The following is a 25,023-nucleotide window of genomic DNA, read 5'->3' on the forward strand; positions in this document are numbered from 1 at the left end:
CATTCGCTCATGTGTTTGGTGACTTCATTGACTAGTGTACACATTACCATTTCCAAGTTCGCACTTACTTTTCTTGGGTTGACTTTGACAGCACGTCTTTGGTGATGTCACGTGTATTCATTGGCATAAATATCACTACAATGTCTGCAGGCATCATTTTGTGTGGAGTTGTTTGAGATATAAGTACACCAACAACGTGTGCCTATTATTGAGGTACAGAAACATTATTATGGCGAAGGTAGAATTAAAAGAGAAATGATTGAGACATCTCATTAGTCAACAAAACCAAGCGGCTACTTAACATGAGCTCAACTAAGCTTCATTGTGCTTGTCTGCGGGATGCATCTGGCACATATGCGGACTTGTTTTTTTGCAAACTCTGGTAACATTGTGTGCATGTCTGCGGTCATCATAGAGGCCCGTGCCTTTCCTGCAGCTGTCACCGCAGAAAAAGCAGTCTGGTACCTGAACAAAGGAGAAATTGCAGCCGCAAACTTCAGCCATCATTGCTGCAAATTGTTGTTGTCTGCTCCTGCTCTCGAGCATACATTCGAACGTGCCTGCTAGGTGGTCATGCGGGGTCTTTATTGGCAGTGCACTACGTGTATAGTGCAGCACTGCTTAAAGCGCGGATATTTGCGAGTCCAGCCACTTAAGCTATAGGCAGTCTATGCTGTATATGCAATGTTTAGTCACCAATTTGTTATTACTGCAGCCCTTTTATGATGTGTGGCTACAAGAGGTTACCCATATATATACCCAAATTAAAAAAGAAGGATTATGTTCCTCTCAATTTTACAGCTCTCATTTTGCTTCTTGTTTTGAAGGCGTCTTGTTTTTTAAAAATATTGATCTATTTGTACTCTGCTGGTTATGTCTTTTGTGCGCAGTTCTCGAGCAGAATTGTCCTTCAAGCCCAATTTGCCTTTGGAGGTGGCAGTTGACACATTGTCTGATGCTGTAGAACCCTGTACCCCGAGCCCAAGTGTGGCTGTAGTCTCACCATGCAAGGAGCTGCCAGAGGAAAAGGACGACTCAGCAAAAAAGCACATGCCACAGGCACTTACAATATGTGTGGCTGATCAAGTGTGTGATGAAAAGACATGTTATATGGCTGTTGATGGCAGTGAGAGTGTCAGCAAACCAGAAGAATCCGAAGTCCTTAAGAGTACAAGGTAACAATAACAAATCTTTGATGCATGCATTGTTGTGCGGCTAACATATTTTTCTTGTTGTCAAGCCGAAGCAAGCAAAACAGGAAAAGCATGTGCAAGGAGCAAACTTGTTTCGTAGTTGACCCTGCAGAACCTGTAGGGCCACAGAGTTGCAATGAGGGAGAAAACTTTGTTAGTATTTGATGCTAATGCCCTTGGGGCCACAGTGTTAACTCTGTGGCCCTACAGGTTCTGCAGGGTCAAATACAAAATCCACTCGCCTTGGTGGGGTAGTGGGGTGGGGCTTTGGCATTTCGCTGCTAAGCCTGAGGCCGGGGGATCGAATCCCGCTACAGCGGGCACATTTCGATGTGGGTGAAATGCAAAAATGAGCATGTACCATGTACTGGAAGCATGTTAAAGAGCCTCAGGTGGTCAAAATTAATCCGGAGTGCTCCACTACAGTGTGCCATTCAATCGTGTGGTAGTTTTGGCATGTAAAACCGCAGGATTTAATTACTTATTTTTAAATACAAAACTAGCTTTCTCCTTGAACAGGCTTTTCGAGATTCATTTTTCTCTGTACAAGCGGTAAATGGTCCATACTTTTCTTTCCCACAAGTCTGCTTTTTTTTTCTTCCTGAATTTATCAACTATGCTAGTGCACACCTGCAGTCACATTTGGATGCTGTCGTGAAATTGCTGGACACGAAGAATGGTCTTCAACATAATGAATGTCTGATACATAGTTAAAGGTATTGACACAGCATGCATCTTTCTCAACGCCATGCTCAGCAGACAGCATGCTCTTCAGAATGTACATGTATTTTGTGTGGAGATGGATATGAGAATGGACACATTATGCAGCCTTGTTGCTGTTACCCTAGGCTATAACTATTCTGATCCACTATAAACAAACATTCATAAATCTTGAATAACTAGAACTATTTGGTCCATTTTGAAATTTGGATTATTCACATTCTAGCAATCATGCTTAATAACAGACTGTTGTTGAAAAAGTATTGATCAGAAGTTTGAATGCTCAGTAATATGCTGCATGTTTACTTGCAGTTTCTGATTGATACAGACATTAATCTGTATCAACGAATGTTGTCATTTTGAAACCAAAACTGTCTTCTGCATTTTCCACTGTCAGATTCACAACAGCTGTACAATGTGGATAAAAATGCTTGTATACAAATTTTTAGTACAGGTCCTTCTTCAGTAACAACAAATGCAGTGAAGTTAGTTTCTTGTTGCACTCTTAGTTGACCTGTGTGTTGTTGTTTGTGTTGCTCTTTTGAAGCTGGAACATTTGTTGGTGGCATTGAGAGCCTCAACTGTTAATGGTGAGACAACCTTTTGTGCACCTGATGGAACAGTTGGGAAAGGAAAGTTTAAGTGAAGCTTAGTGAAAGCTCAACTGTGCTGTGCAGCTTTGTTTGTTAAGGTGATTGTAATCGTTGCCAAATGGTGACAATCGTGTGATGTGTGGTCTCTAGTTCTCAGTGTGCAAATAATTGGAAAGAATGTGTGGCATTGTGTAAAATAAATAGTTTTGTGGATGGCTTTTTGCTAAAAGAAACAGTTGCTTTGTTCAAAAGATACCCCAGCACAAGTCCCTGGCTTTAGAGGAGGCACTAGAAATGGTGCTAAGAAAAGGTAGTGAGAAAGAGAGAGAAACTTTTATTGCCTTAAAGGATTTACAAGCAATGGTGGGAGCCCCTTTAGTCCAAGACCCCGCTGACCTCAGCTGCCCGCTAGACCTATCTTATGAAGGACTGTTGTCAGGCCACGTCAGAGCTGGTTAGCTGTGCCTCCCATTGCTCCATTGTGTGGTGTGTTTTATCAAGCAGGTGTGATTCTGTGGGGATGCGCGACACTCGCGCCTCCCCTGATGTTTTTCCCGCATAGCGCGTCTCCTGTGGTCCCGCTTCGCCGCGTGGCCTGCGTGACGTCAGCGTGGTCGATGTGGTTGAAGCGCACTCCGAGAGATGGCGCGGGTGTTGCGCTGCTAACGCCGCGAGGTTACTTGGGCGCCGAAAGGAAGGCGCTTGGTCTCTTGGTCTCTTGGGTCTCTCGGGTCGCCGAACAGCGCGGAAATTCCGCGCGCGCGGCGACCGATGCATCTGCGAGACCGCCTCGCGTGGCCGCCTTCGAACGCGCCACGATTCGCGTGACTATACACGCGAACGACCAGGCGTTGGGATCCAGCATGGAGCGAACATATTCGCTCGCGAGGACGCGGTGAGTCGGACTTCTAGATTTGTCGCGTGCCCATCGGCATGTTTTGTGGATAGCAACTCGGCTAGCAGGCATTGTTGTGTGAAAGGTGCAATAAATGCCTTTGTGATTGTTTGCACTACTGTGTTGTCGTTCCTTTGTCCCAAGAGTACGGTGTGAGAATCCCACATCAGACCCCACATCTGGCTGCCCAACGTGGAGCTCTTGGGGCATCGGACGATAGTTTTAACAGTTTTGCTTCGTTCGAGACTTTTGTTTGAACCGAAGCGTAGGCCTAGCGTGAATTTTGATCGCTAGCGTCGGCGGCGTGCTTTCTTGAGCGAGGCGATGTTGGCTGCAGTGTGTTTGAACATGTCAACATGCTAAGCCTTTTCGCAAGTGTTTTTTTTTAATGACATTCATCAGTACGAGAGCCACGTGGTCTGCATCCTGGGAGAGCGAGGCTGAGCGCCCGCGGAGCAGTGGCAAGCCTGAAGCGAGTGAGTACGGAAGCCTCGTGGGTGGTCCGAATTTCTTATGTAAATAGCTTCTTCTATCTCTTTGACTCTGATGAAGTCGCGGCTCTGGGAGCCGGGTGGCCGCGGGCCGCGGGTGCCACTACGGGCTGACTGGTATTGCGGCCTGGCACCGGGCGCTCCGACACTGTCTGGGACGGTGGGCGCCGTCAACTCGGATGCTGTGTGCAACGAGCGGAGTAGGACCTCCTCACAGAGCTGACGTCTCCTCGCGGCTGCCTGTTTTGCGCCCATTTTGGGTGTTGTTTGTTGGATACCGGTTGTTGTCTGAGTAGCGACGCTTTAGGCCTAAGGCTTTACGAAGCTGCCTGTCGCACGTGGAGGGACACAACCTGGTGGACCGTGGCGTTGAGGTGTTGCAAGTTGCTTCCCTCATTCTAATTAACCTCGCACGAATTGAAATTACTCGTTCGACTCAAGGAAGCGAGCTTCGTTCACGTGAACTTAGCATCTGAGTAGCTGCCCGATCTTTTGCTAGCCGAGTTGAACATCGTACCACGTGGGCGATGCACATGCTGAATTCCTCTCCCTTGCACTACTTTAGTGTTTGCCGAGTGTTTTGAGTGTACGCAGCGTGATTGGAGTCACCCCTGGCTTAGTGTCACCTGCACATCGTCTACGCTGCTGCCCCGGACTACGATCGAGTCACCCCGGGCGATGGTGATGCTGTGGCCAGTTCGGCGCAGCGACTTCGGCGGCCTCCTACATCCAGCTCACAACCATCGGCGGCGGACAAAGGAGCCGGCGGTCACCGACAGCTACTGCGGCTCTTCCCAGCAGGGCGCGTCGGCGCGAGCGACGCTTGCTCGTACCGACTACTGCGTCGTCGTCTCCGGAGCCCTGGCCTGGGATCGTGCCGTCGAGGCTGCAAAGCCGCTGCTGTGACCGGCGGACGCCAGCGGTGTACCCAAGGGCAATGTCGGCTTGCATGCTATGGACAGCGTGTGGACATTTCCTCAGCGCGACCACTGTTGCATGTACCACCCTGTTCGCGAAGCACGGGTTAATGTTAGACCGTGTCACATGTTTCGCCGGAATAAGAAGTGATTTAAGGTTGGGGGGATGTGGGGATGCGCGACCCTCGCGCCTCCCCTGATGTTTCTCCCGCATAGCGCGTCTCCTGTGCTCCCGCTTCGCCGTGTGGCCTGCGTGACGCCCGCGCGGTCAAAGTGGTACAGGCGCAGTGCGAGAGATGGCGCTAGTGTTGTGCTGCCGCGAGGTTACTTGGGCGCCGAAAGGAAGGCGCTTGCTCTCTTGGGTTGGAGACAGCGAGCAGCACGGGATGTGCCGCGCGTGCAGCAACCCTCTTCCCCGGCGGGTCGCCGAACAGCGCGGACATTCCCCGCGCGCGGCGACCGATGCATCTGCGAGACCGCCTCGCGTGGCCGCCTTCTAACGCGCCACGATTCGCGTGACTATACACGCGAACGACCAGGCGTTGGGATCCAGCATGGAGCGAACATATTCGCTCGTGAGGACGCGGTGAGTCCGACTTCTAGATTTGTCGCGCGCCCATCGGCATGTTTTGTGGATAGCAACTCGGCTAGCAGGCATTGTTGTGTGAAAGGTGCAATAAATGCCCTTGTGATTGTTTGCACTACTGTGTTGTCGTTCCTTTGTCCCAAGAGTACGGCGAGAGCCCCACATCAGACCCCACAATTCATAATCCCATGTATTGTGTTGTAGTGTTGGTATGCCGCCGTACCACAGGCAGTCTGGCCTGTAGCAAGTAGGAAACATGGCATTTTGTAATTCAAGGTGGGGGAATACCCCAGTCTGAATTTTGCGCCAGCTGGCAGCTTCCTCTCCACTGAGTTGTGGGTGAGGGGGAGGGTATTTTTTTCTGGTTGCACGCTGATGAGCGAGAATCTTCGGGGCATTTGTTGGATTGGGGTTACTACGGTGGCTTCCTGGGACCGTCCCAGTCGAGTCGGCCCGGTTAATAATACCTCGGGCTAGCGAATTGGCCAGTTCGTTCCCCTCAAGGCCTGTGTGACCTGGGCACCATACGATCCGGTGATGATGGGCGAATTTCGTCAGTATTATTGAATGAGATGTTTTGGTCACGTGGCTCCTGTGAAGCAGGCGACATGCTTCTTGTGAGTCTGTTATTATGGTGACGCTCTTTTGCGTGTGTTCCGCGTGAGCGAGGGCATTGCCACGGTGAAAGTTTCGGCAGCCGCCAGAGTACCTGCCCTGACGGATGCCGTAAATTGTTGCTGTGCTTTCGTATTGACGATTGCCACTGCGTACCCCTTGATGTTCCTTTGGGCATTGCTGGTGTTCGAATGTACGTTCGGATACACAGCTGCATTTGTGTATATGTTGTACATGGGATTATTTTCGTGCCTTGTTCTAATATGTTGTGCACATGCTTTTCGCCTTGCTTTATTGTATTCCGGGTGCATGTTTTTGGGTATGGGGGGCCACTGTTATTTGAGCTCATGTTGAGGTCAGTAGTGGTAATACATGCTTGCTGATAAATTGTGGGTGTGGGGAAATACGTGCCCTTGTCAGTAAAGCCCATCCTGCTTGAGTGTAGCTCAAGCGTTCCCTCTGAGGGATTAGTGTGGTTTGTTTTAGCTCTTTGAATGTGTTGTGTACTTCTAAGGGTAGCAGATGCGGACGTCCCCTTGACGTCTGTGGACGTCCCCTTGGGTAGTCCGACGGCCGCTTTGTATGCTGATCTTACTATGATATTGACCTTCCTGTCCTCCTCATGACTAAAGAAGTGATAGGGCAGGCTGTACGTGACTCATCTTATCTCTAGTGCTTGGACGAACCTCAGTGTGTCGTGTTCTTGCATGCCCGCTTTCCGATAAGTTATGCAGTGGATCATTTGTGCAATGTTATTTGTGGTGGTTTTCAGTGTTTTGATGGTGTGGGATGTTTTCCCGCTACTTTGGAGCCAGAAACCTAGGATCCGCATTGCCGTAACTTCTTGGACCGTGTGTCCTTCCATAACGATGTTGACAGGTCCGTTGGATATGTAGCCCCGCGAGTGTACCCTAATGACCTACGACTTTTCGGGGGCACATTTGAGGCCACTGCTCCTTGAGAATTTGTCTACTGCTTTGGCTGCTTGTTGTAGTTCTTGTTCTTTGTGTCCCAGAGGGCCCCTTGCTGCTCACAGCATTATGTCGTCCACGTACAGTGTATAACCCAAATTGGGTATTTGGTCCAGCTGTCGCGCCAGACAACACATCACTACATTGAACAGCCAAGGTGAGATAATTGCTCCTTGGGGTGTTCCTCTACTGGGCATCTTGAACTTTTGGGAAGTGATTTGGCCAATGCCTATTGTGGCGGTGCGGTTGGCGAGAAAAGCCCGCACGTAGTTGTATTTACGTTCTCTGCATCCCGACCATTCGAGTTCCTCCAATATTGTTTTGTGCGAAGCATTATCAAATGCTCCCTTGAGGTCTAGTGCGAGCACTAGTCTTTCCTCTCCGTGGGCGATGTTAGCTATAACTTCTTTGATCAGTAAGAATGCGTCTTGACAAGATAGCCCGTACGGAACCCTATCATGGTGTTCGGAATCCTATTCCTTCAAGGTACCGCTGCAGTCTTATTTGTACTACTCGTTTGTACAGTTTGCACAGGCAGGACGTGAGAGAAATGGGCCTCAGAGCGCCTATTGAGGGGGTCTTTTTAGGTTTTGGGATCATGATAATTTTAGCAATTGGCCTTTGAGCCAGCTCTTGCCGTTGAACAGTTCTGTAATTTTAGTCAGGACTCTAGCGTCCAGGTTTTGAAGCATCGTGTTTGTGATGGCATTACGGCCAGAAGCCGAGTTTTTGGTGGCTGCTTGAGCTGACTCAGACTTCTGCATATGTGAAAGGTTTACCTAATTTGTAATTGGCCTTCCCAAAGTATGGTTGCGTCTCGTTTGGAGTGTCTGTGTTTAGTGGAGGTCCTATGTCTCATTTTTTCAGTTTCTCTAGTAGTTCCATGTCTGTGCCTAGAAAACTGTCCTATATGATTTGGAGTCGTTTGTTGTTTTCCGTGCGTGTGCTATCCGAGTCAAGCATCCCACAAAGGATGCGCCACGTGCCAGCCGTTCCCAAGATCCCCGAGAGGGACCCGCAGAACGTAGCCCACTCGTTTTTCGCTAATTCATCAGCGTGTTGTTGCACTTGCTCTGCCAGAAGTGTTATGTGGGCATGTAGCTGTTTGTTGAGGCACTGTTTTTTCAAACGCTTAACTAATATGTGTCTTTCGTCCCACAAGTTTACTAAGTGGGAATCTGCCATGGGCGCCTCTGACATGCGCTCTGTGGTTTTGGTAGTGTCTTTGTGTGTTGACCAGATGAGTTTTGTCCATTCTTGTATGTTCAAGGGAGTGTTTGCTGTGTCGAGGTTCTGTTGGAGCTCCCTGTATTTTGAGCAGTCAGTTAATTTCGTTGTGCCAATCGTTCTACGTAATTTGGGAGTGGAGAGTGAAATGCGAATCAAATCGTGATCACTCCCCAAGTTTTTGTATAGCGATGCCCACTGTGCATCTTTGATGTTTAGTGTGTACACGCAATCGAATGTTGTGTCCTTGCTCCCACTGTTACCTGTGTGTGTGTGGGCATGCCTATGTGGTTTGCTGTCTGCATGCCAAGGTTCTCAACTGATTGCTCAACTAGGGCTCCTTTAGGGGATGTGGCGTGTTGAAATTGCCCAATATCACCATCCGGTCTTTGGTGCCTGCTATGGTCTTAGTGTCCAATAAAATTTGGGGTATGTCCAGATGTTTGCTTTTGGGAGGGCTGTAAATGCTTGTTATGATGCTGTGTGCTTTGCCTCTTTTCCACGGTAGCACGCTGATCATTGCGGAATTGGTTTCCCTGGTACGTTGGGGGAGGAATATCATTTGTGCCGTGATTGACTTGCTCACCAGCGTGGCAACTTTAGGATTTTGGGGGTCGCTCAGAACGTAATAGCCCTGTAGTCAGGCTGGTTTGGGCCCGACCTGAAGGCATATTATGTCCGGAGCTACCTGAGAGCTTTTAATAAAGTGCTGGAGAGCTGCCGCCTTTCTGGCAAAAGATCAGCAGTTCCATTGCCATATCTCTAATTCTTTCGGGTTGTTTGGTTTTGTTTTCTACTTAACTGTGGTAGGCCATGGTTCCTACTCGTTATTTATGCTTTTGATATCTCGGTGTTTGAGCTGTCCGTATCAATTATACGGTGGGTCGTCTTGGTTTTGGCCGATCCGGCGCTGACAGCTATAGCGCGTTTCTTAGTAGTTGTGGTTTTGGCAGCGGTTTTCAGCTGCTCCACCACTTCTTGTTTGTGCTTCTCGAATTCTACCAGCATTTGTGACTGGAAATCAACGAGTTTCTGATTCACGAGGGTTATCATCTCGCGCATTAGTGATTTAGTGGTTTCTGCCAATAATAATTGGCTTTGGGCCATTGCGGGTGGTGCTTCGGTATTTGGTGTTTGCGGTGTTGGTGTTGGTGGTTTTCGTTCGCTATGTGTGGAAGTGTTAGCATTTGATGTGATTTGTGTCGGTTCTGCAGCTGATTGTCTACGATCTGATTCGAGCTGTTGTATTTTTCATGTGAGACATTCCTCCAGCTTCTTAATTTTCTCATCGGATCGCTGTCGTTTGCATTCATCGTCTTAAAGTTGTGCACGTAGCTGCGCGTTTTCCGGTTTAAGTATTTCACAACAGGGATCTTGCTGTGTGTTTGGTGTGTGTTGCGGAGCATTGGTAGATACAGCCGTCGCCCAGCTCACCTGAGGCTTTTGTGACTGCTGGTGCTGCGGGGGCACTGGCGCTTGTGCGGCCCTGGACGGCTCCCTGGATGGGCTCCTACTTCTTTTGCCATTAGGAGATGTGGATTTGTGTCGATGACTGTCTTCCTCATCCTCTGAGCTGACCCACTTGCTCTCGTGAGCGGGACTGATTATTGATGTTCTTGGAACGAATGTTCTTAAGTTTCTGAGGGCATTGGTTGCTGCCAATCTCATGGCCTGCCGCTTCGCACACGGTGCTTTTGATCACACTTGTGTCCAGGGGCGGGGGCATCCTCCAGGCCACATTTTTTGCAGATGTTGACCAGGTGGGGGCACACATCTGGTCGTTGTCCCGCTTGGAAACATTCTATGCATATTTGAACAGTGGGCTTGTATGGATGTAGTCGCATCTCTCCTCCCATGTAATAAATACATTTGGGAAGGGAGTCACCAGTGAATGTGATGAGTGCCATGGATGACTTGCCTAGCATCTGAGCTTGTTCGATTTGGACTCCGTGTGTCCGTACTCGCATGTTGGCTACTAAATGCTCCATGGGTGTGTCCGCTGGAATGCTGTGAACCACACCTCGATAGCAGTTGTCGGGGTTAGCTACGTATGTGTTGAATTGGTGCATGCATCCGTTCAATTTGAGTTGCTTGATGCGGTGGAGTACATTGGCCACTTCCGTGCTGCTCACTGATAAAATTATAATGTTTGATCCGGGGCGAGTGCGTAGGATGAAATCCACACCTGTGATTCTCTCTCGCTTCATGGGTCCATCGTGAGTGTTACTGAGGTTGTCTTGGATTGGTTGGCTTGCCTTGAGAATGGCGCTTGCCAAAGTTGGTATTAGTATGTCTTTGATTGTTAATCTTTTTGTTGGACGCATTATTATTTTTACATCATCCTTTGGTAGTGCTGGCAGAGGTTTGCACTTTGGTTGGTGGAAGTTATTCCCTTGGTTGTCTGTCACACCATATGGATGGTCGCCACGTTCTCCTTTCGTGAAGTTTGCGTGAGTTGGTCAGCCGTGTTGCTTTGGAGATTGGGCTTCCTTGACTTTTTCATTCTTCTTACATTGTTTCTTAGCTTTTTGTGATTCTACAATGTGCCAACTACCGCCACTGCGGTCAGTCTTTGTCGGGTCGGTTTCAATCAGATCCTCATCGAACTCGTGTTCCATCTCGGTGGATGAAGATTGTTCGTTATAATCATTCGGTGAGTGCCTTGAGGTGGAGCACATTGGTGCCAGTGCTCTACCGGTAGCTGTCATTGCCTCTTGAGAAGCCTTCTTAGACATTTTCTGTATCGTTGAGGCAGCAGCGGTCTCACAGACCCCGCCTAGGCGTAGCGAACGCTGTGCGTGTCTGTGAGTGTTCTTGCTTCATTTGTTACCCGACGCAGCTGCTCCCACTTTGAATACTCAAACTTCGATATTGAGGTAAGAAATTCGCCTACCGGTTTGAAAATGATATCCAGGTGTAGATCTCGTTTAGTAGAGTCCAATCGATATCTTGGTTGTTGTCCTACAGTCATTGGAACAGGTGTAAGTTGGGTTTCGGTGGAGCTGATGTGAGGCACATCTGCTCCGTCTGGCCCCCTCTGGCGTCTCCATCGGTAGTGAAGATGATAGAAATGGCAGCTAAGATTGAGAACGGTTGCCAAGGTTGGGAAAACATCGTCTCATGTGCATGCTGTGGGGAGCATACGCGCCCATCTTCCCCTGCGTCGAGAACCGGCATAGACACAGGAGAGGCGCACTATGCCCTTTCCCGATTCTCCCTTGTTCTCGCGACGCGTGCGCAACCTTTCTCCCCCACTCGCGGGCAGGTAGCTGACGGGCAAGGAGGACATTCCCCTCGCCCAGGTAAAAATGTACAAAACAGCGCGACCGGGGGAGACCCGCTTTCTTGGGACGCCAGACACCTGCACCGCCTGGACGAAGCCATCTGCCGCGACCCGTGAGTGACTTCGTTTGCTGGACCCACCCAGGCAACGAGGCAAGCCTATTTATTACTTTTACTGAGAGGACGTCCCTCTGCGAGTGTTCGTTATTGCTGGTAGCAATAAACGTTGTTACAGTTGACGCCACTGGTTGCCTTATTCATTCAAACCCGACGTAGCCATGATTCCCGCGCTACGGCTTAGGAGTACCACGAAGCGACTGCGTGTGGCTAGTTCCGGAGCTCGCCTTCAGCCCTAGCCGCACGTAGAGTGGAACCCCCACAACGCAGATCGTAATAAATATGAATGTGACCAGATCATATCCAGTGCATTTTCTTGCCTTTCTCAGTAAAGAAGGGGCATCATGCTGTTTGAAAGGGCACCTAGAGGAAGACCAGAGTGTGCAAAAAGAGCATGCTCATGTATGTAAGAAATGCAGTGGGCTTCTCTGTGGTTATCATTGCACAGCCTATCAACTGTGAGAAACTGCATGCCACTCTTTGCAGCACAAGAAAGCCTGGCACATAGCATTAGTATTGTGCCGCTGTCCCCAAGTGGGAACACTGTTGTACAAATAGGGCTGTTGGAAAAGCAAAATTTCCTTATTGAATCGAATATGAATATTGAGAGAAAAACAAGCTTTAGATATCAAATCGAACACAGAATATTTTCTCATCTCTAACCAAAGCGAAATATAAAGCTTGTGTGGAGTTGGTTAAGTTAAAAATGACAGGGAGCTTACTTGCATTATCTGATGCACATAGTGTCCTACTGGATGTTTGGTCAACTGGGTCAACTGGGTCAATCAGCAGCAACTGGAAAATAAATGTATCTGGAGCACCATCCCAATGACAGTAAGGAAACAAAGGAACAGCATGTCACCAGATGCACACAGAATGCTGTAGTTATTGAAGGAGCAAAGGGTAATACTATAGCACCATGCATAATTCTAAATGGTGCAAGCGTGGTGATGTTTTGCTTAAAGAGCAATGTGGGTCTTGAAATCGAAAAACATGAAAAAGACGCCAATTTTAAAAAATCGCTATTTTGAAGTCTTCACTGTCCAAAGTATTACCCCACAAAGTATTATTGCTCAATTTCTTCTCGAAGTATTAAAAAAGAACGACAATTTGTGAGCATCGTTAGGCCGGAATTGAAGGCCCAGCTCGAAAATTTGCCCTAATTTCAAGCTGCCAAAGCACCGGACGATGCAGGGCGATCGCTGCCATCTTGGTCTCGTTTGAAAGCTGGTTTCCAGTACTTCAGTTTGGCGCCTTTCAACACGACGAAGGCATTCTGTGAGCGACGGCATTGGTGATGTTTTCGAAAGGTGAAATTCGGAAAGAGTGACGCTGATTGGATGAAGCGCGCACTTTTCCGAAGCGCAGCCCTCAGATTTGCTCTGGCGCGCGCCTCCTCTCCTTCTTGAGGTGGCGCGGCCGCGTGCTGACGGTGCGGTGCCTTCGCGTCGTCTGCGTGCGCCTGAGGCTCTTTGTTGTGCAGTGTTTCGCGCCCCACAGCCTCTTTTGACATCGTTCATGTAAATATTTTCATAGTTAATTCGCTCTCTTTTAGCTCGCACTTTCCGTACTACGTTTATTAGCCAGGCTGCCGTGCCGTGCGTGCATATTTTTGTGCTATTATTCTGATGGGGCGGGACTCTTGTTTGAAATCAAGCACGCGCAAAGTGGTCGGCAAAAGGAGACGTGCTTAGAACAAGATAACTGCATCATCGAAAAGAACTACGGCAGCTTCGGTGTCATTGCAAGCCACAGTATCACCTATTGACGCCGCTGTGCCGGGCTCACCGGGAACGGCCACTTCGGTGTAGTTGCAAGCCACAGTACCGCAGTCCCCCGGGGTTGCTGCGCCGGACTCATCCAGATCGTCAGGTTTGGTGTTACTGCAAGCTATCGTACCACAGATCGATGCCGCTGTTCCAAGCTCCTCGTGAACTTCGGTGTTGGCGCAGGCCACGGCACTCTGGGTCGACGCGGCTGCTTCAAGCTCCTCGAGACTGTCAACTTCGGCATCGCCGGTGGGTGCAGCTGGACCAAGCTCGCGTGCGCATCGCATGAACATGTCATTTTACACGGAGGCTGAGTGTGTGGAGTGTGAAGAACGTGCAGACAACATGAAGTCTTCCTTGATAAAAAAGTGTGCGACTTCGCGGAAGTTCGAGCTTTTAGGCGTCAGCGCAGTGAGCGATGACAACAATCGCGGCATGGAGTACGTCATTGTGGACATGAAAGTTTTGCAGATGCTATTTGCGTCTACAATGTGCAGCAAGTGTGGGATGGCTACTATCCAGAAACAGTACGGCCTAGCGATTAGGCTACTGCTTACGTGCTGAAGTTCCGATTTCGTGGAGCGGCACTTTTCGTCGCCACGAGTCACTGGAGCACCAAACATCACACCCCTTGAGGTTAACCTCAGGGCAATGAAAGGCGTACGAAGCACAGGAAAAGGAGTGACTGCCGTCGCGGACTTTTGTGCCACCCTGAACCTCTCCCACAGGGGCCTTCACCACAAGACCTTCAGGGGGCACATGGAAATCATAGTGTGAGCTTGCCGGACAGTAGCTACAGCCACAGAAGCAGCTAGGTGGAAGTAGTCAGAACCCTCTACAAGGACTTCCTCAACCCTGTAGGAAACGTGGATGTTATTTTTGATGGCACCTGGAAAACCCGTCGCCACAATTCTAACATAGCTGTGGGGTGCATTATTGAACTTTACACAGGCCTGGTGCTGGACCATGTTGTCCTTTCTCGGTATTGCCGTGGCTGCCAAGGAGCACTTGACCCCGATGATGATGGCTACGGTGACTGGGCTATGACCCACAAGTGTAAAAAAAACATTGACTTCAATGCCGGATGGATGGAGATGGAAGCAGCACTTATCCTGTTCAGGCAGTCCCTGCAGAAGAATGGGCTGCGCTACACAACGATTCTGTCTGATGGCGATAGCCACACTTTTCATGCACTGACTCAAGACAGTACCTACGGATACTTAGACATTGAAAAAAAAGACTGTCTGAACCATGTACAAAAGCGAATGGGGCAGCCCTTCGCACCTTCATCATCATCATCATCAGCCTGGTTACGCCCACTGCAGGGCAAAGGCCTCTCCCATACTCCTCCAACTACCCCGGTCATGTACTAATTGTGGCCATGTTGTCCCTGCAAACTTCTTAATCTCATCCGCCCACCTAACTTTCTGCCGCCCTCTGCTATGCTTCCCTTCCTTTGGAATCCATTCCGTAACCCTTAGTGACCATCGGTTATCTTCCCTCCTCATAACGTGTCCTGCCCATGCCCATTTCTTTTTCTTGATTTCAACTAAGATATCATTAACTCGCGTTTGTTCCCTCACCCAATCTGCCCTTTTCTTATCCCTTAACGTTATACCTATCATTCTTCTTTCCATAGCTCGTTGCGTCGTTCTCAATTTAAGTAGAACCCTTTTCGTAAGCCTCCAGGTTTCTGCTCCGTACGTGAGTACTGGTAAGACACAGCTGTTATAAACTTTTCTCTTGAGGGATAATGGCAATCTGCTGTTCATGATCTGAGAATGCCTGCCAAACGCACCCCAGCCCATTCTTATTCTGATTATTTCAGTCTCATGATCAGGATCCGCAGTCACTACCTGTCCTAAGTAGATGTATTCCCTTACCACTTCCAGTGCCTCACTACCTATCGTAAACTGCTGTTCTCTTCCGAGACTGTTAAACATTACTTTAGTTTTCTGCAGATTAATTTTTTAGACCCACCCTTCAGCTTTGCCTCTCCAGGTCAGTGAGCATGCATTGCAGTTGGTCCCCTGAGTTACTAAGCAAGGCAATATCATCAGCGAATCGCAAGTTACTAAGGTATTCTCCATTAACTCTTATCTCCAATTCTTCCCAATCCAGGTCTCTGAATACCTCTTGTAAACACGTGAATAGCATTGGAGAGATCGTATCTCCCTGCCTGATGCCTTTCTTTATTGGGATTCGCACCTTGGCGGAAAAGAAAAAAGCCGAAGAAGAGGCTCTTGGGGGGAAGGGCAGACTTACCCAGGATAAAATAAAAAAGATAACAAACTATTATGGGTATGCTCTAAGAAGCCACAGGCATGACGTTCCTGCAATGCAGAAGGCAGTGCAGGCCAGACTGTTGCACATGACTTCAACGGACGAATCCCCTGATCACAGTCATTGTCCTTTGAAGGTGACGACTCCTGGTGCTTCTTCAGCCGTGCCCTGGCCAACCAAGAGGAGCCACCACCGCATAAAAACCCTGTGCCAAGGTTTATTCACAATGCATTAGAGCCAGTCTTTGCAAGGCTAGGTGACCAGACCCTCTTACAGCGTTGCAGTGATGGCATGACACAAAATGCCATTGAGTTCCTGCACTCTGTGATCTGCACCCAAAGCTCCAAAAACAGACAAGACTCATTGCTGGCTGTGGAAAGGGGTGTTGCTGAAGCAGTGTCATGCTACAATCAGGGAATGACACAAACCTGCAAGGCTATTGCAGTGCAGCTTGGCTGTAGTCCTGGCAGCTCCCTCATTCGAAGGAGCCTTGAAAAGGATAAACAGAGGCTTTACAGGTCTAAGAAAGGTCAACAAGAGACTGAAAATATGAAGAGAATGGCCAAGAAGCACAAGCCTGACAGGATGCAACACTCTACTGCCCAGGTCTTGTGTGAACTTGTGAGAGCATTCAAAAACTTGAAAGTGACTTTCTGGGTGCTTTTTTTTTCGTCAAGTCCCTTTGCCTTATGAAAGGTTTGGTAATGTTTCCATGAATTGATTTTGGTAAATTTGGTGTTCTTGTGCCCGGCAACACCTGGGCAACGTGTTAGAGCCCTAAGGTTTTCCATTTGTTCAATAGACAAAAGAGCTAGTGGCAGTAAAACTTTAAAGAACTTTAAATGTAATTTTCTCAGCATTCCTTTTTTCGTCAAGTGCTTTTGTTTTACGGAAGTTTTGATGATGTTTACATCAACTGATTTCAGTGAGCTAGGTATAATTTGTTTAGTAATATCTCGCCTATATCCTAACGCTTTCAGTTTCTTCTTAAATGTAATAGATTATTAATTAGATCAAATGTAGGCTAATTGCTTCCCACATTGTTTTTTCCCCCGAACTTTGCGATTTATTTGTGATAATCACAATTACTTTATTGGTGTTTGCTTATCTTTAGGATATGCAGTGGGCCTTTGGAAATGCCTACATATGCTTAAAAACACTTTATTTTAATGAGAAATTATTAAAAAGGTTTGTAAGAAACGACCTATTTAAGAGTATTGTATTCTGTCATATCTTTTCTTTTACAAGTGAGATATTTTAAATCTAGACCCATATTTGAAATCAGCATTCTACAATATATCTCCACACAAAATTTAAGCAACGTATGTCGAAAAAAAAAAGTTTTCAGAACCCTCGTCTCCCCTGAAATTGAGAAAGCAAAGTTCTAAGCTGTCTAAAGACAAGGCATCCTTATTGAATGACTAGAAGTTATTGAACAGAAGTAAGTAGACACTCCATGCGTTTGTTAAGCAACTTGTGCTTTTATATAACAACTGCAGCTCCCCTGCAGCAGAATAATATTCAAGCAAGAATGAATATTTAAGAATTTCAATTAGTGAATTGTTCAATCGAGTATGTACCTTAATAGCAAGGATGATTAGATTCGTATCTGAAATTTTGAGTATTTGCACATTCGTAGTGAAGTATTATTTTTAAGCCCAAAACACTGTCTGAACCATAGAGTTTCATATTGCTATAACTAGAGGGAAATCTGGCACTGCAATCTTTTAACCATCATGGGAATGATGGGAAGTACAGGCTACGGATTGGTATTTTGTTGACTGGCGAACTAGTCTATAGTTATTTTTTGGCAGTTTTGATTTTGCTCTAAGCGCAGTGGGATGGTGTGACACAAAGCTCTCCGCCTTTGTTCTGTTGCTCGAAGTGGCGATAGTGCGTTGGGCCAGCGGCTGGGCCGATGTTTGTGTCGTGGTGTGGTGTCAAAGCTCTGACGAGAAAGCGACGGTATCGTGAACGTTGAAAGAATGTGTTTTCACCATTTTGACCTTGGTTTGTTAAGTATATTAGATTGGCACTGTAGCGTTATGTACTTTATGAAACTTCAGAAGAGCAAAAGGAAGGCACTACTGATACAAGACACTGAGAGTTGTACTTCCATTGGCTTGACAATCAAATTTTATTGAGGGCTTCATTACGTATTGCTTGTTTATGTGCTCATTGAAATGTGTGTTTTAGGACTTTGAAACACAAACTTACTTGTGGTATGAAAGGTTGCTGCTTCCTGGCTGTAGTCTGCTGTCGCAAAATGGTTAAGTGCAAAGCCACACCATAGCAGCTGCCGGTGGCCGCTTCTGAAGCGGTACATCAATATAAAGCATAATGAAGCATACTCGTAGGAGGCCACAAACGTCCTAGCTAGCACTGCAGCAGATGTGCTTAAAAGTACTTGAAGACGTTCAGCAATCGTGACAGTCGATGCAGCCTTTTGGAAGAGCGAGAGAGTTCGCAAGTGCCTGTCATTTGTGAGAAAAATATCGCGTTCGCAGCGAGCAGGTGTCATAGCAGACAACACTTGTAGCATTCCTCTCAAAGGTGCAACACTTTCTTACAATAAAAAATTTTTATTTCCATAAATACTGAATGAGTATTTTTATATAAGTACATGCACGGTTGTTATTGCTGTTGTAAAAATAAATAAATAATTATTCTCTGGCAGTAAATCGGGAACAGAAATGCAGAAGAATGCATACCCTGGTGTGCCCTGGTGGCAAACCGTGCTTCAATCTCGAAGTCATACAAAGCTTATGCAATGTGTTGGGCATTATATAAGATACTGCAGAAATAAAATCAGATTATATGTGATGATATTTGAGTATAGCTTCGTTTACTGCGCCACAAGCAAACTCCGCTAGTCTAAACATCGAAGTCAATTCAAAGCCTGTACTTCCAATCATTCCCATGTAGGTTGAGGCAACGCTCAGGAGGGCCCTCGTAGACACTAGCGCCACATTTTCCTCTAGGGTACTTATTTAGAAACTCTATGATATAAACTAATTGCAGCATCCATTTTTGTTCTGTACTTTCTTTATCTGACGGCTGAATGCTACTTGATGGCTGAAGGGGATCATTCCAACACTTTTTGTAGTTCATAAATAACTGTTCAATCACTAGCTCATGCTGTCATGAGTATCTCAGTGAAATATGATTCCCTTTCATTTAGTAGGGAACCTACAGTGTGACTCAAAAGATTGCTTGTCCTTTTCAACAGCTTTCTTGAAATCATGTGAATTTCTGTGACAACATGGGCTTAGGTGAAAGCAAAGGCTGAATGAGCTGGATTGCTTTGGTGGCAACAACCAATTGGTACTATACTCTTAGGCAAAGTTACACCCTTTGGGGTGTATCTCTGCCACACAACAATAATCGTCATCTGCCTTGCTTGCGTTTCCTTTCTTGAAAACGCCGCGCCCGCTACTTTCCTGTTGGGAATGCTATGTCATGCTGATAACGCGCATGCCGTTCGTTACTGGGAAGTACTGGGCTCGCCGCATTAAAGAAAGGAAATGCGGACAAGACAGATGACGATTATTGTTGTGTGGCAATAGGGTGTAATTTTGTTTAAGAGTGTAGGTCATGAACAGGAGGAGCAACAAATGACAAGCCTTTTAAATTAAGATATATATGAGCCAGAACATTCGTACACCACCACATTGCTGAAATGCAGGAGGTAGTTGCATATTTTAGGGGTGAGTGAATATTCGAAAATTTTGGATAACGAATCAGATATACAGTTAAACCTTGATATAACAAACTTCAATATAATAAAATTCTCTATATAACGAAGTACTTAACTTTTCATAACCTTTTGTCTATCGAACACTGTGTACTCAAAGCCTCAATATAACGAAGTATGTATGTGATTTCAATGTAACGAAATTTCACTGCCGCCGTAAAAGAATCCTGAGACAATAAAGAGTTCTTAAATAGGGGCCCGAAGAGCTTTGTGGGCGCTAGCGTTGGGGCACACAGGAGTGAAGAGTTTTAGAATAGGGCTTTTCGTTTTCGGATAGTGTCTTGCGCTTGCAAGGCCACTACAGCGTCAAAGAAAAACTATTTTAAATAATAAAATAAAATATGCCATTTTATGATAAGAGTAATTGACTTTTGTGTTTCACATTTCATTACAATTTAGAGGTTATTCTAGTAGCTGCAAGCAATTTGTTGCACTTAGCTTTGAATAACCTATTTTACGCGCCTTCATCAGCCAAGTTAAGCCGTGTTAGGCTTACGAGCCATTAAGTCGACAGTTGAATTCAGAATCAGCGATGTCTAATTAATCAATCTTCATTACACGCGTTAGTTGAGAGAAAGTGACAACCGCAGTCCTTCTCCTAGCTTACGAACTTCATGCGTTACCAGGAATCAAGCCCAGTTTGGTGCTGGGTTAGAGCCGTTGCATCACTATGTTTGTTACACAAAGCTTTTTGGGCAGCTTTTGGGGCTCCCGCTAAATCAGTGAAATAGTGTGCCCAACGCAAAACCTAAATGCAGTTTGAGGCTCACGCATGCGCAGTGGCTTTGACGCTATTTCTTTGGGACCCCAAAACGTTTGGGGCCCTTATTCTAAAACTCTCTAGTAAGTGGAAACTTCCACGGACACAGATTGTCAAATGATTGAATATAAGCGGCTGCTTGTAGACGCTCCTGTAAACGACCACCGAAGTGGAGCCGCATCATGTTCCATATAAAGTCCAAGCGCGATAAGATCCTATCGGGCCCCGCACATTCAGGATAACCTGCAAATGAATATTTCACAACAAAATGAATTCGCAGTAACATTGTGCCAGTATTGATTGCTCTGTGGTCACTAAAGCGGCATCTACCTTACCGCGCTGTGCACCAGGTCTCCGCTCCCCTTTGTAGGAATCCTCCATGTCAGGTCTGGCGGGGAAGTACAAGAAAAAAGAACATGTACTGCACAAGTAAAAGGGGGAAATGATATAATAATGTAGTGATATTTCCAAGATAAAAACAGAATAAAAGCCTACCAAGCACGCAAATTGAACCGAGAACTTCGCAGTCATGACCACAACACTTTTGCTCGACACCATGAAACATGAACAGAGAGCAAGCTTATTCCGTAGTACAGTTAAACCTTGATATAACGAACTTCAATATAACGAAATTATCGATATAACGAAGTATTTAACTTTTCATAACCTCTTGTCTGTAGAACACCATGTATTTAAAACCTCAATACAACGAAGTGTGTGTCTATGCAATTTCAATATAACGAAATTTCAGTGCCGCCACAAAGGAATGCCGTAAATGGATACTTCCGCGGACGCAGATTGTCAGATTATTGAATTGCAAGCAGCCGCTTGCAATTCAATTCAGGAGGAGAGTGTCGCTACATTACGAAATTTAAGGGGCTTTAGGTATTCGCTTCCCGCTGCCGGCACTTTTCCGGATAGCGTCATCCCATCAAGCTCGCGTCCACGCGCCCATGCATGCGCAAAACAGTGCGGCACGGCTCTTATGCATTGAAACGTGGCGCGATCTCGGTGAACAACTGATCTCTGGCTGCCTCGCGGCGTGTTACATTTGGTGCAGTACCTCGCAGCTATGGCGCTGTACATTCAACTCTCAGTGAAGCAGATTTATATCATGCAAGAAGGTGCTTCTTTCCTTTTTGTGCTGATCTAACAGCTATAAAAATATAACAGTTACGGTTATAGATATCGAAGCATTTTGAAGCACTGTCAGTAACAAAGTACAAAGTGACGTCTGCCAGGGCATTTTGAGTGAGCCCAGTGAGCGCGCACTTAGCGTGCTGTCGCGCGTCTTTGTGGATGCAAACCGCCATTTCTCACAAGACGCGGCAGGTGCTGGGGGCGCGGACGCCAGCTTGTGTGCGTCCGCTAGCGCACGTGTGGTCTCGGCTTAACAGAGAGGAGCTATTCAACGAGTCCGCACCGCGTTTCGACGCATATGAGCCGTGCCGTACTATCTGCGCATGCGTGGGCGCGCATCCACAAGCATATGTGTGGTCTGAGCTTAACGCTATTGAGCGCGGGCGCGAGGGGCGGAAGTAAGTTGGCGCTTCGCGATTTCTGGTTCATGTCTTGGCCATGGCTGTGCATAGTAGTGAGCGCGGTTGAGTGCATACGCAGCCCTGCACCCTGCTGTAGAAACAATCAGCCACATGTGCAAAGAGTGGGCCTGCCGTGACGGCGTGGCGCCATGTAAACTACCTTCCCGCGTGTTTGGTATTGGTGGTTGCATAATCTTTAATTTCGGTGATCTGTTGGAACGAGAGTCAGACGAAGCATTCGCTCCCTGCTGCCAGCGCTTTTCCTGATAGCACCGTCCCAGGGCGGGTGACGCTATCAGCCGCGGGGGCGGAGTGCACGCGGAAACGTGGCTGGCTTCCCTTCATTCGTACCGCCGATGTGAAGATATCGTCCACGTACGTGGCCAAACCGTATCAATTGTCTCCAACTCCCAAATTTATCAAAATGAATTTTCTGATTCAAATTTGCTTTTTCATTTGCCCGATAATTCCGAAAAATCTGCGGCCCCTTTCCGACATGTAAAAAAAAAAATTGATCGGCGACTGTACTTCTTTGCATAAAAGGTCACATTTCGATATAACGAAGCAAATTGCCGATTTTACCAACTTTGTTATATCGAGCGTTAACTGTACTTCTATTTGATCCAATGCTCAAATTGAATGGCTGATTTTCAAAACACAGAATATTTATTGAATAGTTTTCAAATAATCAGCACCAACGCGAAATCGCTTGAAAAAGAACAAAATTAAGCAGTGAGAGGTTGATTTTTCTCATTCCCATCCTTGGAGTAACTTTAATGCGTAGCATAAGCTTTAATACCACTGTAGTTACGGTATTAATGTCGGGGCAATGTTCCTGCTTAAAGCTCGCATGACACCGATGCTATGTGGGATCAATCTGATGTTATCATATATTTAGGGCCCTTGCTTATCTACCACATTCTATCGTGGAGTCTTCTGTTGACTATACCTATGGCGATACTTTCGGTACTGTGACTTCACTTGTAAGGCTGCCGTTTTACTAAACATATTGTTTAGTTTTAATATGTGACCTTTATCAAGAAATAGTGATAAAGCAGCATTTTAATTAATACAGTCACTGCTGTATAGAAGCTTATTTCAGTGCAGAGCTTCTGACATTCTTCTTTTTTGGTTGAAATTTATTGATGTTTCATGTAAGGTGTTGCACAACTCTAGCACTGCATTGAGAGAAGTCGTCTTAATAATAAAAAAAAAGTATTTATTCGATTTCGTTTCAAGAATTACCATTTGCACACCTCTAGCATGTTTACATGAAACCCTTGCATTGTTGTGAAAGGTGTGATGCACTTAAAATGACATCAACAAAGTGCTGGAAAAAAATGGCAGAAGCACACCTCAACACCTGACCTTGCTCTTTGTGATCAGAAGAGGGCTGTTTTTATTCAACTGCCATGGTTCTTTAGTACAAGCCCATTTTCCTGTTTCACTGCTGGAAGTTGCAGCCTGTGTAGTACTGTGCACTTTGAAGTGAGACAGCAGGAGCAGAATCAATTGAAAAAGTCACACAACTAGGTTTATTGTGTTGCCTGCTCCATTAAAACTAAAACACAAAGGACAATGCAGCATTATGAGACTACACTGTTAAAGTGACCCTTGCCTGTAGAGCTGCAGATTTGTTTATTATAGGATGAGGGAAAGAAAAAAAGCTCTGTCAGTTTCTTCCCCACCCGCCGTGGTTGCTCAGTGCTATGGTGTTAGGCTGCTGAGCACGAGGTTGCGGGATCGAATCCTGGCCACCGCGGCCGCATTTCGATGGGGGTGAAATGCGAAAACACCCGTGTACTTAGATTTAGGTGCACGTTAAAGAAACCCAGGTGGTCGAAATTTCCGGAGTCCTCCACTACGGCGTGCCTCATAATCAGAAAGTGGTTTTGGCACGTAAAACCCCATAATTCAGTTCTCTGTCAGTTTCTTCTTTCTCTTCGTAACTTTTGTTTATTGAAAACACTTGTGAAAAATTCCCCTTGGAGGGTGTTCCTGAAGTGATGCCCTGCTTGCAAAGTGTATTTTGCAGTTTTGTTCATACTATGTGCTGCAGGGCCTCTTCAGGACCTGAGGAGACAAGTGTGAGTCATTGGAATTGAAGATGGTGCTTGTCTCCTGAGGAGTGGCCATAGCAACAAATATACCATATTTACTTGCATAATGATCGCACTCGCGTAATGGTCGCACCCCTGAATTTTGTCATCAAAATTACATTTTTTTTCTTTCTCGTGTAATGATCGCACCCGGAACTTGCCGCAGCGGTAGGTGGTGTGCTAAGTCTAGCTAATGATGATCGTGCTTACCATCTGTCGAATGCTGTCGAATGCTAAGTGAACTACTCTTCAAGACATACCAATTAGTCTGCACACACCAAAAATTCTTAAGCAGATGCCCCATTTCATTCCTTTCATCACTTTCTGCACTTCCATGAAAAAAACAAAAAAAAGCTACAACCAAACTTGCATTGGCTTTATTATTTGTGGGCTTTATAATGGTTGTGGTCAACAACAAAAAAGGCGCCTTTCGATTCTTATCGTCTGCAGTTGTGGGCACGAAACAAATTGTGAGCGGCAATGATAGTAGCCACATTTACACTGATACGTTAGAAGTGTACCCTGTTCATACGCCGACGCTTGTAAGACGGCTAAGATATTCGTCCACCCTTAGCGGAAACGTGCTGTATTAGGATAGTAGTGAAGACAAGTGCCGCAGTTTCTGCAGTATACCCGCCGTGTGTTTCTATGTCACTGGCAGCTAAGCATGCCCATCTCTGTTTCTGTCCCCTCAAAGTGGATATGGCTGTGTTATTGCCACGGACTTGCCGATACTAACAATATTATTCATTACTGATACAGCCCTTGCACAGAATTCGCACGGCCAAAGTCACCGATTGGTGCGCATAGAAGGAATGCACAACAGATATGGATCATGGTTATATGGTTATATTACGCTCAGTTTTACACAGACGATATTAAGGAAGGACAGGACGTGGACGGACGTGGCGCAATCTATATGGATATAGAAGATATGGATCTCGATGTAGGAACCCGGGATGAATGGTGTGATAACCTCTGCAGCCACAAAAAGATGGTCCCCAAAAAGGTGGCCACCAGGGGGGAAGCTCCAGGTGTCGATCCACATCTGCTCCATCTATGGGAAGCCCAGAGAGGGCTCACCAAATGGTGCAAGAGGCAAAAACTAAATGGGAAACTCAAAATCCGCCTTGCTGAAATCACAGAGAAGGTAGAGGGCTATGCCCTAGAATTGGCTGAAAGTAATTGGAAGAAATTCTGTGACGGTCTA

At 46.5% G+C, this 25,023-nt stretch overlaps 1 protein-coding gene across 2 annotated transcripts in view; it reads left to right on the forward strand.

The window, feature by feature from the left end:
- LOC135911130 (RAB11-binding protein RELCH homolog) overlaps nucleotides 1–25,023 on the forward strand; it is a 210,901-nt gene that overhangs the window by 23,398 nt on the left and 162,480 nt on the right. For both annotated transcript variants that reach the window (XR_010567225.1, XM_065443265.1), the window contains exon 7: nucleotides 891–1,175. Coding sequence is in view for 1 of the 2 variants with exons in the window: in XM_065443265.1 (XP_065299337.1) it covers nucleotides 891–1,175 (285 nt within the window). In the remaining variant the exon portion in view is untranslated. The remainder of the gene's footprint in view (nucleotides 1–890; nucleotides 1,176–25,023) is intronic.

Source organism: Dermacentor albipictus, chromosome 1 (assembly GCF_038994185.2).
Source record: "Dermacentor albipictus isolate Rhodes 1998 colony chromosome 1, USDA_Dalb.pri_finalv2, whole genome shotgun sequence".
Taxonomy (NCBI): Eukaryota; Metazoa; Arthropoda; class Arachnida; order Ixodida; family Ixodidae; genus Dermacentor; species Dermacentor albipictus.